A 12,016-nucleotide genomic window follows, 5' to 3' on the forward strand; every position below is an offset into this window, starting at 1 on the left:
AATAATTGAATAAGTGTGTGAATGCTTTCATTAGTTTTTAAAGCATGTAACCCTATTGACACGTTGACATACTTTTATTAGTATTTGGGGTTATTGATACTTGATAAATTATAAATAGAAAACGTAACTACTACTTGTCCATAAGATCACAACTCAATAAGGAAAATTCGAGTTGGATTTTGATTCCTAATGAGTTATAGTATGGAATTAAACTTAATCTTTTGAGAAAAGAGATTCAATATATTGTTACTTGAGAGATAAGTAAATCAAAGGTTCTAAGGGCAACAAAATTTAGTTTATGAAGTCTTACTATTGTTGGTAGATATTGAAGCTTTGGGTTTTTAAGTACCTAATAGGTTCAATTTTTTTGGAAAAAGTTTTCGAAGGTTATCTGTCGGACAGCTGGTCAAACTACCAACAATTAAAGGTATTGTTCCTCAGAAAGAGTTTTGTCTCGAGCTTTCACAAAGAGCTAATGTATCTTGAGCAACTACCATAAGGATCTGGTTCAAGAAGAGAGACGTCTTTGTTGATGATATCTACAAAACTCTAAACACTGAACGACTCAAACCATCAAATTGAAACTTATAAGACCCTTACATTCCAATAATAGGAAGGAGTCAATCTTCCTTTAATAATACCTAAATTCGAATCCCACCATCCACCATATTTAATTGTTATGAAAAAAATTTGTCTGTTTATTTTTCGATTTTTCATCCGAATTGATTGTGACATAAACAATTACTAGTAGAAGGAAGAACCCAATGTGACAAAAAGGCTTACACATAGTGACTGAAGTTGTAATTGTGAACATGCCGTATGGACTTGGACCATATCATAGCAGCCTGGCCCAAATAAATGGCTCGTGGTGAAACCCCCCAAAAAGAAGGAAAATAAAGTAAACCATTGGCGTCGCCCGGACTCGAACCGGAGACCTTCAGTGTGTTAGACTGACGTGATAACCAACTACACCACGACACCATTGTTGATGTAATCTTCACACATATATTATTTATCTGTTTTAAGTAATTAGTATCTATGAGTATTCAAAAGTTTTCACTTAAATCATCATGCTATTAAAATCATTATTGTATAGTATTCTCTATTCACACTACCTTCATCAATCAAAAGCTTTTCTTCCCTTTCTTTTTTACGAATCTTTTTTTTTCATGAAACAACATTGAACGTCACGACTCTACGAATCAAAATCCAAACCGCTTTCTCCTTTGATTTTCAACACCAACCATTCGATCAACTTAGATCTAAAGTATGTTCTTCTACTCATTGATAGATATTGATCCACCGTATTGATTGTTGAATTGTTGCTTGAAACTTGTTAGTTGAACTCTTTAAAAAAAAAATTTAACAGTCTAATGACTTAAATGAAAGCTTTCAAATAGTTCATTGGCTTAAATGAAAGCTTTTAAATGATTCAGTTACCACATTATAACTTTTAAAGTTGAGTGAGAAAAATATAAATTTACTAATATTTTAGTGACATTAAATATAATTTACCCTAGTATTTAAAGCTTTTCTTTTGATTTCATTATCATTAATTTAATTAAAACCATTCCAATAAAATGAAAAATAAGGGATATTTAATTGCTTTTAAAATTTTATTTTAGAAAAAAATTAATATTATATACTTAACAAACAAGGATTCAATTAAAAGAAATCAAAATTGATTTAACCAACTTTGTATAAATGACTGATTCATGGGTAATTATTAAGGATTCTTATTTCAGTAAAAAAAAAAATTTGAGGTGTCGTTTGTTGGTAATCAATAGACTCTCGAAACACCCCAAAATTATCCTTTAAAGGAAAAGTTTTGTCACCCAACTCTATCATAACGAAGTTCACAAAATGTAATCCAACTAAAACACAAAACTTCTTTGTAAACAATATTTTCACATTATTGATGTTAAAAGTACCATAAAAGCTATTGTAGTAGGAGTTAGATTGCAATTTACCCATTCTACTAAAAAATGACAAATTAGTTTCTATACATTAGAGTAAAGAGCAAATTGATTATTTTGTTAAAAATTCCATCTATTTTTGCTGTTAAAAATTAGTCCCTATATATTAGAGCAAAGAGCAAACTGATCTATTTGTTAAAAATTCTATCCATTTTTACTGTTAAAAATTGATCTTTGTATGTTAACATAAGGTACAAGTGGCACGCCATATTTAATTATCTTGTTATTCTGTCAGTCACGCTAATTTTTTATAATAAAAATTGATGAAAATTTTAATAGAAAACTCGCTTATCCTTTAATTCAATATATAAAATTAATTTACTCGCTTTTATAATAAATTGTACAAAATTTCTAATACAAAAATCTCCATGATTTTTTATCTGTTATTGACAGTTGACACATCTCTCTAACAGTATCATATATCTCAAGTAATAATCCATATATATATATATATATATATATGTATATAACCCTATTGAACTTTTTGTTGTTGTCTTATAGTGTGACCATAATAATTAGTAGTAAGATATAGAAGAATTAAACAAGTGTCTAAATGTCTTGAAAAATGTTGAAACTAACTCGCAATTTAATGAGTGAAAGCAACTGAAAAAAGGACAATATGGCATTGGAACCATGATTTTCCCTCCCAACACACACTCACTTGAGAAATGAAAAATAACATATTATTATTATATCAATTGTTGGTCAGTAACTAAATCCAACATTAAAAAAATAACATTTACAGATCATCAGTCAAAGGTTGTTGTTTGACCATCTCGGAGTTTCCCTTCCCCCAAGGTTTCAGTCAAAGGTAATTTAGTCCAAAGCACCAAAACCTAAGCAAAAACAACCCAACACCCCCTTCCAAATCCAATGTAGCACCACCACTCCAACTAATTACATAAAACTATTTTTATGATAAAATTACTAACAAGGTTTTAGCTAAATTAGCTATATGCCAAATACAATTGTTAATTCATCAAATAGGTCGTTTTCTTTTTAATTTAGGGAAATATGCCGTTATTAGAGGATGTATGAAAATTCGTCTAGTTGGACAAGTTTTCCTGCCATCTATGTAAAAAACGTGTATTCACGCTCTCTCTCCAAAAACAACTTATTTCCTTAAATTTTTAAAAGTATTTCGGCGTATATGGCTAATTTAGCTGAGGTCTTTATACTAAAAGTTAAATTGTATTTTTTCTTATTGTGTGTATGTACGTTAAATCAAATAGCAAATTAGTCATTGTATGTTAGAATGAAGTACACATGACACTCCTAATGTAACTATCTGATTATTCTATCAGTCATACCCGTTTTTAATAGTAAAAATAGATGAAAATTTTAACAAAAAGTACCAGTTTACTCTTCGATTTAATGTACATAGACTAATTTGTCCATTTTTAAGTAAAGGGAATAAATTATAATTTGACTCATAGTACAATGACCTTTATAGTACTTTTACCTCTTTTTATATGTATTAGATTACGAGGCATTAATGATGTGAATGAAGAAAAATTATATCTATACAAAAATTACACAAAAATAAATAAGAATTTAATTGAAATGATAAAATTAAAATTTTAGAAATCATGATATCTTAAGTTTTACCATTTGTAGATATGTTCTGAGTTTACCCCTATTTATAAGATTCGAACTTAATTTCTTTTCTTAAAATTATAACACTAACATTATACATATATATATATATATATATGGATGTATATAGTGATTATAGCATTGGATGATAGTTTGAGTATAAAAACCAGAGTGGGGGGGAGTGGTCCAGCCTTTTGGCACGTGAAGACGCTCCTCCATCAGCTAACTTTCACTGCATCACTCCCTGCATTTTTCAACTTTCAGTGCTGTTATCATATCTAACTATCAATGTTTTTCTTGGCATCTCTCCCTTTTTTCTTTAACCAACCCCTGCAACTGCTGGCACCTTATTTTACAATATACACTTCATAATGTTAGATTTTTCATCTTTCCACTTTAGGGAAAAAAAAAAAGGTTTACTTTGATTTTAGCCTTTGAAATTTGGTGATGGCTGTGGTATGGTAAAATCTTTTATCTCACTGTCACTATTATTTTTAGCCTTATCGGAGGCAAATGCACCTCTCATAACAAAACACTCTTAATCTCCTACTTTTATAGGTTTAAATTTGATGATATTTGTTAGTTGATTTTTTTTTTTATTGTTATTCAATTATTCAGTCAATGACATTTAAAAATTCAATGAATCATGTTTGATTAATAAAAATTTACACGCCAACCAATTGTTTAATATGAGTTTAAAAAGATTCCGCATCATTATTTTAATGTTAATAATTAACGGTGTTATCAATTTAAATTTACTAATAATATTGTAAAAATAAATTATTAAATTATTTAAAATTAAAGTAAAATGATTAAATCTCAAGTTCTAATAAGTAGAGGGAGCAAAACTATAATTGAACCCTTTAGAAATAATGCAGTCCCTTCTCATCATGGAAAAAACAAGCATGATAAAAGATTTGTAAACTATAGTGACAATTTTCCTTTTATATTTGATTTCTTTCATTTTTTTAGTTGAGATTTGAAAATATAAAATTGTTGTGTGATTAGTATAAAAATAAAGGTGACGGTGAAATTTGATACTATAGTGTAAAACAAAAAGTAAACTAAACGTACTGCAACGCACCGCTCATCCAAATTCACACTAGAATTCTTTTAAAAATATCTTTTATCACATTTTAACATATCCACGACAAAATCCTTTATAACTTTGTAATCATTTTATCACAAAATAGTTAAGTAATTTCCTAATAAAGTTCTTTAAGACCCTTCCATTAACTCTAAGATATGGAATATCAATCGAGGGAGACTCCTATTAATTTTTTGATCTAATAAACATTAATTTTTTGATCTAATAGACCTTACACATCGCTGGAAATACTCCAGTGGCGAATCCAGGGGTTGGCAGGTGTCCTGACCCCTTAAAATTGAAAATTTTCTATTTAGGTTTCTTTATGATTTATAAAATTTAAAATTAGTAACGATAAAATTGCACATTAACCCTCAAAATTGATAAAAAATTGATTTATTTATTTAAAAATTATAAATATATATATTATTAAAAGAATAAAATTGCATTGTTACTATTGTAAAGATATACAATTTAATTCCAATTCCTCCAATTTTTTTTGGCTTCGCCCTTGAAATACTCCAAGATACTATTTACATGCTAACACTCAATCAAAATTCTCTTAGAACTATTTGTTTTCTACTCTCTATGGTAGGTTGTTGATTGTTCGATTAAAACCGAATTAATCGACTGAATCGATTTAATTTGGTTAATCGATTGGTGACTGAATTTAGTTCAGCTAGAAGTCGGTTAATGATTTTTTTGAAATTTCGGTTATCTATAATATCTATAATATATTTTTATATTAGCATGTATTTTTGAACTATTATTTTTATATTAATTGAAGCAAATAATATATTATATATAATATTTTTGAATTTTAAAGAAAAGAATAAAATGAAGATTAGCAATGTATTTTTTATATTTTTATACTTATTTTAATAAAAAACATATAAATCTTAATTAATCGATTGAATTAACCGAAATATTTCGATAAAAGTTCTTGCATTTCGGTAATTCTATTAATAATCAAACCGATCATTTGAACACCCCTACTCTTTAGGAACACTTAGTACATCGTGTGAACTATTTTTAATATCTATAAAATGTTTTTTTAATATATTTTTTTGAAAATGTTGATAAATAAAGTTTATAGAGTATGCTACTTAGTGCTAGATATGGGCCATTTTTTTTCTCTAAAGAAATGAAGAATTATATAACATTAAATATTTTTTTCAAAGTTGAAAAATTAATATTCATATTATTTTTCTTCAACCATTTCCACTTTAGTTAGTTGTAATAGCTCTTTGCCTCCATATGATAGCTTTTTAAAGAATTACAGCTTGTATTCCCATTTTTCAAGTTTCAACCCAGTTTATATAAATATATTTATACCCAATTTATGCAGTAAAATCTCAATTACATTTGTAGAGTTAAAATTTCTACCATCAGTGCACCAATTACTCTTATAGATCAGTATTTGACACACTGACAGTATAATTTTTCTTATTCTACAAGTTATATTAAAATTTGTCACGATCTCTTTTTTAAATATTATAAGACACTTATCAACTCCTGATTCAATTTGCGGAGTCTAAAAATTCTATTGACAGTATATTAAATATTTTGTCTATTATTATATGTGTTAGTAATAATTAAAAACTCCACAAACCACTGTTTTACATTATAAAAATACATATATTAATAACTATATTTGTAGAGTTTATTTGAGTAGCAGCCAGTACATAAAATAATTATCTACTTATTAAAAATAAATAAAATAAAAATTGAGGATATTTAAACCAATTAGATTAATAATATTTGACAAAATATGCAGTTTTTGGATCTTGTGTATACCCTCTTACTTTGAATTTTTATATTCACATTTTTATTCCACTTCACTGATTTTGCTCAATAAAATAAAACTCAAAGGGCCAGAACCACCTGCTTCCCACTTTTAAGAATTCTCATTTAAAACAAATTAAAATTAAAATTTAATCCCTAAACTGAGTAATTATTTAATATTTAATCTCAAAACATCACGTCATTATATTTTATTATAATCTAAATTTAAGGATTAAATTGAGAATAATTACCAAATTTCGAGACCAATGTTATTTTATCTCTAAAATAAAAATAATTCGGATTAAAACATAGATCGACCAATTAATCTAACATCTAATAATCATTTCAAAGCATCTTACATGAAGTTTGGTTCATGGAATATAGAATAGCTATTGTCAATCTTATATTTCGGAATTACATTTCTATATTCAATATTGTCAAAATTTCGTAATATAAGAGGTAATCTCAATTGTATTGCTTAAACATCTAAGCATTTATGTTCAAATCAGTTCTCGATTTCTTGATTTATTTTGCTCAACCCTAATTTTATTCCAACCTGGACCGATCTAAGTTATTAATTAATAATATTAATTTTATTTAAAATTTGATTATAAATTAATTTTATTTTAAATAATAAAACGTTCTAGGTTTATACCTTGGTTATTAGGGTAACTAATATTAATTTATTTTATGTTACACTTATATGTATTATAATTATTATGAAATAATGCAAAATTTGAACATTAAAAATTTCTTCATAAGCCTATTCTATAAAGTTGATTGCATTATACCATTGTCTCCCTAAGTACCAGGAACCCTTTTTAAGTTAGTTCAGCCAAATTTAATGTTTGTTTTGTAACTAAAGTACACGAGCCTTAATTCAATTGATATCGACATTGTTATCAATGTAAGAGAACGTAAGTTCAAATGAGCTGAAGTAAAAAATGACTTTGTTATCAATATTTGTAAAATAATAAACTTTAATCATTTCTTAACTATTGTGTTGATGTTCAATCAACTCGTGACCGATGAAATAAAAAATTTCATAAACTAGAATATTGCTGAGAGTCCTTTATTATTTATTATTTTACTATAGTCTAAAGAAAAATGACATCATTCTATACCGTAAGATCTACTTGCAGAGCAGGTTGAAAATTAAAATATATTAATACCTAAATCATAATAAATTTGGATAAAGTCTATATATAATTATACTTAAATTTAGAATAATCTAGAAGAAAACTGATACATGATATTTGTGCATAGATGAACTCGTCCCAAGGCCTCAACTTTGCCAACAAAGTCGATGCATTTTTTTTTGTATTCTTTATGATTGTCCCTTCTAATAATATCATCTCTAAAATTAGAATCTACGGTCAATAAATCATTGGTTATGAAGCTTTTTTACTCTAATCACAATGGACAATGCCATATTTATATAAAAAATTATATAAAATACAAATGACAATTTAGTTGAAACGGTGAAGTTGAGAATTTCATTTTAGGATTTATTATTTTATTTAAAAATAAATTTTAAGTAAAAATTTAATTGTGTCTAACTTGTGACCAAAATTTTCATAATTGATGATCAAATCAGTTAACAAATGATTTGCCGATTTAATTAATTCAATTAAAAATCATTAAAATAAAAATATATATTAAAAATTTTCATTTAACCACTCAATTCAACAGGTTTTTTATTATTATACTTCAATCAATCCTTATTGATTCCCAAATTAATCAGTTTAATGCCCTTATTTGAACTAATACATCAATTACTCGTGACACCGATTCAATATATATATATGTGATACATCTATCGTAAGACTAAGGTACAAATCTTGATTCTAGTTACCTAAATAACGCCTCTCTATATCAGAGCCGCTACTTTTGGCGGCACCAAAACGGCAAACTCTCATCTCAATCACCATCTTCCCCCTCCTTTCACATCTCTTCATTCAACTCTTACATACACATTCATACATACATATGCAATAAAACGACCAAACCCCCATGCTTTGTTTTCCCTCTGTTCTTCCATAATCCCAGTTTCTTTTTCCTTTCATTTCTGATCGATGAACAGAGACTTTAACACTTCGTTTTCCAGTTCTAATCTCTTATGCCAAGAAACCCAACAAGAACAAGAAGCTTGTTTTTCTGAAACAGCAAAAGAATCCCATCATTACAAATCACCATGTTCAGACAATGAAGACGATGATGAATACATTCAGAACTTAGTTCAAAGAGAAACAACAACCGATGTAGGATTCCAAATTAATCTATTCACCACTAAAACTTGGCTGAAATCTGCTCGTTTTGACGGTATTCAATGGATTTTCAATGTTCGTTTTCTTTTTTTTTTTTTTTTATAATCTCTATTTACATCTTTTTCATCTATTGTTTTTTTTTCCAATAAATTTTTACTGTTTTTTTGTTTGTTTTGTTTTGGATTCAGACAAGAGAAACCTTCGGATTCCAAGTCCATACAGCGTATTTATCTGTTACTTACTTTGATCGGTTCATTGCAACAAGATCCGTTGATGTAAGGTTTTTTTTTTTTTCTCTGTTTGATTAATTATCAGAGGTGAACAGGGGCGAAAGCATGAAATAAATTTAGGGGACTAGAATTGAATTTTAAGTTTTTATAGGGGTTAAAAGAAAATTTACTATTATATGTTTATATTTTTATAATTTTTAAGGGACCTTAAAAGAAATTTGACCTTTTTTGGAGTAGGCCCTCTGCGCATTCAACCCCTTTGGAGGTGAAGCTCAGCGAGGCAAAGAGAGCTTGGCCGGTTGGCCCCTTTGTTAAATAGGAAAAATATCACTTTTAGTCTTCCGAAAATGAAAAATTTTATTTTTGGTCCCTCCTGTTGAGAATGCTCCTCCTAAAATATAATAATTCATTTAAGATTTTTTTAACACTAATTTTTTAGCTTTGACACCAAACTCTATAATCCAAAAATTTTAGAAATTCTCCTTAGTACCTTGAAAATTTTGAAAAAATTAATTGAATCCCCTAAAATTTTTGAAAATTCTAATTAAGCCTTTTTCAAAAAATCCAATTAAACCCTCAAAACTTTTAAAAGTTTCAATTAAACCCCAAGAACTTTTAATTAAACCCTTAAAACTTAATCCCAATACGTTTGTTACAGGAAGGGAAGATGTGGGCTATTCCATTGTTGTCAATTGCATGTTTATCATTAGCAGCCAAAATGGAAGAACCCAAAGCACCATTTTTATCAGAGTTTCATACAAAAGATTATCAATTCGAAAACAAAGTGATTCAAAGGATGGAATTAATGGTGCTCACCACATTGGAATGGAAGATGAGTTCTGCAACACCTTTCTGCTATTTGCATTACTTCATCAGAAAATTTCATGGTGAATTTGAGACTAAAGGACTAATTTGCAAAGCTATTGAATTTATTATAGCTATCATCAAAGGTAATTAAAAATTAAAAAAAATGATTTTTGACTGAAATTATAAACTGGAAATTTGGGTTTTTAATTCATAGGATTTAATGTTTTTTTTTTTTAATGTAGAAATGAGTTTGGTGGATTGTAGACCATCGATTATTGCTGCAGCTGCAGTGTTAGCTGCTTTGAACGGTGGATTAACAAGGAAAGCAATGGAGGATAAGATTGGTTGCATTTCATTGTGGGGATCTTTACAAAGTGTGAGTTTTTTTTCGTTTAATTATAGTTTTAGTCCCTCTACTACGTTAAAAATTTATATTTAATTCATCTGTTTTTTTAATACAATACAATCTCAAACTTACACACGCACACATTACACTACCATACAGATGAACCTATAAATTGAACCCTAATATCAATCAAAGGTGAACTCCCTTTTAGCCAATGGACCTACTTCTCGAGTTCAATTCATCTAGTTTAATTTGGCATAGTTTAGTCTTATATACTTTTATAACATTAGTCTTGGAATATAACAACTTTTTTCTATTTAGTCCCTAAACTTTTTTTGATCCACATTAGTCTCGTAGCTCAAGCAAAATTTCCCAATTTTATCATTGAACTTGGATTTCGATGTTATGCCACATCATCATTTGAAAAATTTTAAAAAATATATATATAAAATAAAAAAAAACTAAAAATACATTTAAAAATTTCTCATAAAATTTTCAAGTAATAATGTGACACAATCTTAAAGAAACACGACATCATAAGTTAATGAATCTGAAGTTTAAGGATCAAATTGAAAAAACTATCAAATTTCGGGATGAATGTGGACAACAAAAAAATTTAAAAATCAAAATAAAAAATTATCAAATTCAAGAATTAAGTATTTTTTTATCCCATAATGTTAATAATAGTGACATATTCACGAAAAATCCACTTCATCACTTTAAAGGCAACAATCAACTATTTTCAGAGTGTTAATATTATTAAATGTTAATATTAATACTTTAAACGTAACAATTAACATTATTATCAATTTAGACATGATAATAAAGTTATAAAAGTATGATTCAAAATATTTCAAATTAAAATCCTAAATTTCACCATAAGAGAGGGACTAAAATCACAATTAATCCTTTGTCTCAAAGGCTAACAAACCATTGTGCAACTTTTAAGTATATATACTAATATGAATCTTTTTATATTGGATGGAACAGGAACATATATTTTCATGCTATAATATGATGGTGGCAATAGAGATGAGAAAATGTAAGACCCCAAAGTTTGCAATTTCCCCAAAATATTGGTCAGTTGATAATGTAATTGGTGAAGTTTTTTGTTCAGATGTCAGTGATGGAGGAGGTGGTGGTGGCATTAAGAGGAAACTTACATTCAATCACTCCTCTGATCAAAATAGCCTGTCAAAGAAAATATGTCGGCCATAATGGAAATTGGGTAGTTTTATTTTTTTTAATTTCCCTTTTTTTTAGTGATAAGATTTAGGGTTTATACAATTAGATTGATTTGTTTCAATTAGATTTTCCATATCATGATTTGGTGTCCTTTTTAGTGTGTGTTTGGGAAATTACCAATTTCCAATTAAAAAAAAAGTAAAATATAAACATATAGGATAGTTTTAGGAGGTGATTATTGTTTTTTTCTTTAAATAAGATTTTGAGTTCAAATCTTGTGAATGGATAAAACGGTGTTAAAAAAAATTTATGTTTTATTTTGGACTTTAATTTGATTCAATTTTGGTATTTAATTGACTGGATGTTGAAAGATTGATTTGTTTGTATTTTATTATATCTACTCTTTTCAATACAACGCTTAAAATTGTTCATAGTCTTTCCACAGTCTTTAAATAAGAGGATAATGCGCTTTAGTGTACTCAAAACTCATGTTCTCCTACACTGCAATAATAACAATATTAATCGCGTTAAAATTCAATCGACGTTTATATTTTTTTATCACGTTGTTAAGAAAAAAACTAAATGATTACATATATATTATATTATATCTCACTTGTAATATTTAACCCTACTTTAAAAAAAAAACATTTTAAAGTTTAAATGGGGATTGGATTTACTTGGAAAAGTGCAAAGGCAGGGGTGAATTTGAATAGACGGGAATTAATTTGTATAATTTT

General features: G+C 27.6%; 1 protein-coding gene and 1 non-coding gene across 2 annotated transcripts; one reads left to right on the top strand and one right to left on the bottom strand.

Moving 5' to 3' along the window:
• Window positions 1–907: 907 nt before the first annotated feature.
• Window positions 908–981, bottom strand: TRNAV-AAC (transfer RNA valine (anticodon AAC)). Its single transcript has one exon. It is a non-coding gene; the product is annotated as a tRNA-Val (tRNA).
• An 8,640-nt stretch (window positions 982–9,621) lies between these two features.
• On the top strand, window positions 9,622–11,632 carry LOC108469045 (cyclin-D5-1-like). Its single transcript, XM_017769933.2, has 4 exons — window positions 9,622–9,891; window positions 9,991–10,124; window positions 11,085–11,136; window positions 11,212–11,632. The coding sequence occupies exons 1-4, from the start codon at window positions 9,660–9,662 to the stop codon at window positions 11,310–11,312; spliced, it is 519 nt and encodes a 172-aa protein (XP_017625422.2). The 5' UTR covers window positions 9,622–9,659; the 3' UTR covers window positions 11,313–11,632.
• Window positions 11,633–12,016: the final 384 nt, after the last annotated feature.

This window comes from Gossypium arboreum, chromosome 2, assembly GCF_025698485.1.
Source record: "Gossypium arboreum isolate Shixiya-1 chromosome 2, ASM2569848v2, whole genome shotgun sequence".
NCBI classification, from domain to species: domain Eukaryota; kingdom Viridiplantae; phylum Streptophyta; class Magnoliopsida; order Malvales; family Malvaceae; genus Gossypium; species Gossypium arboreum.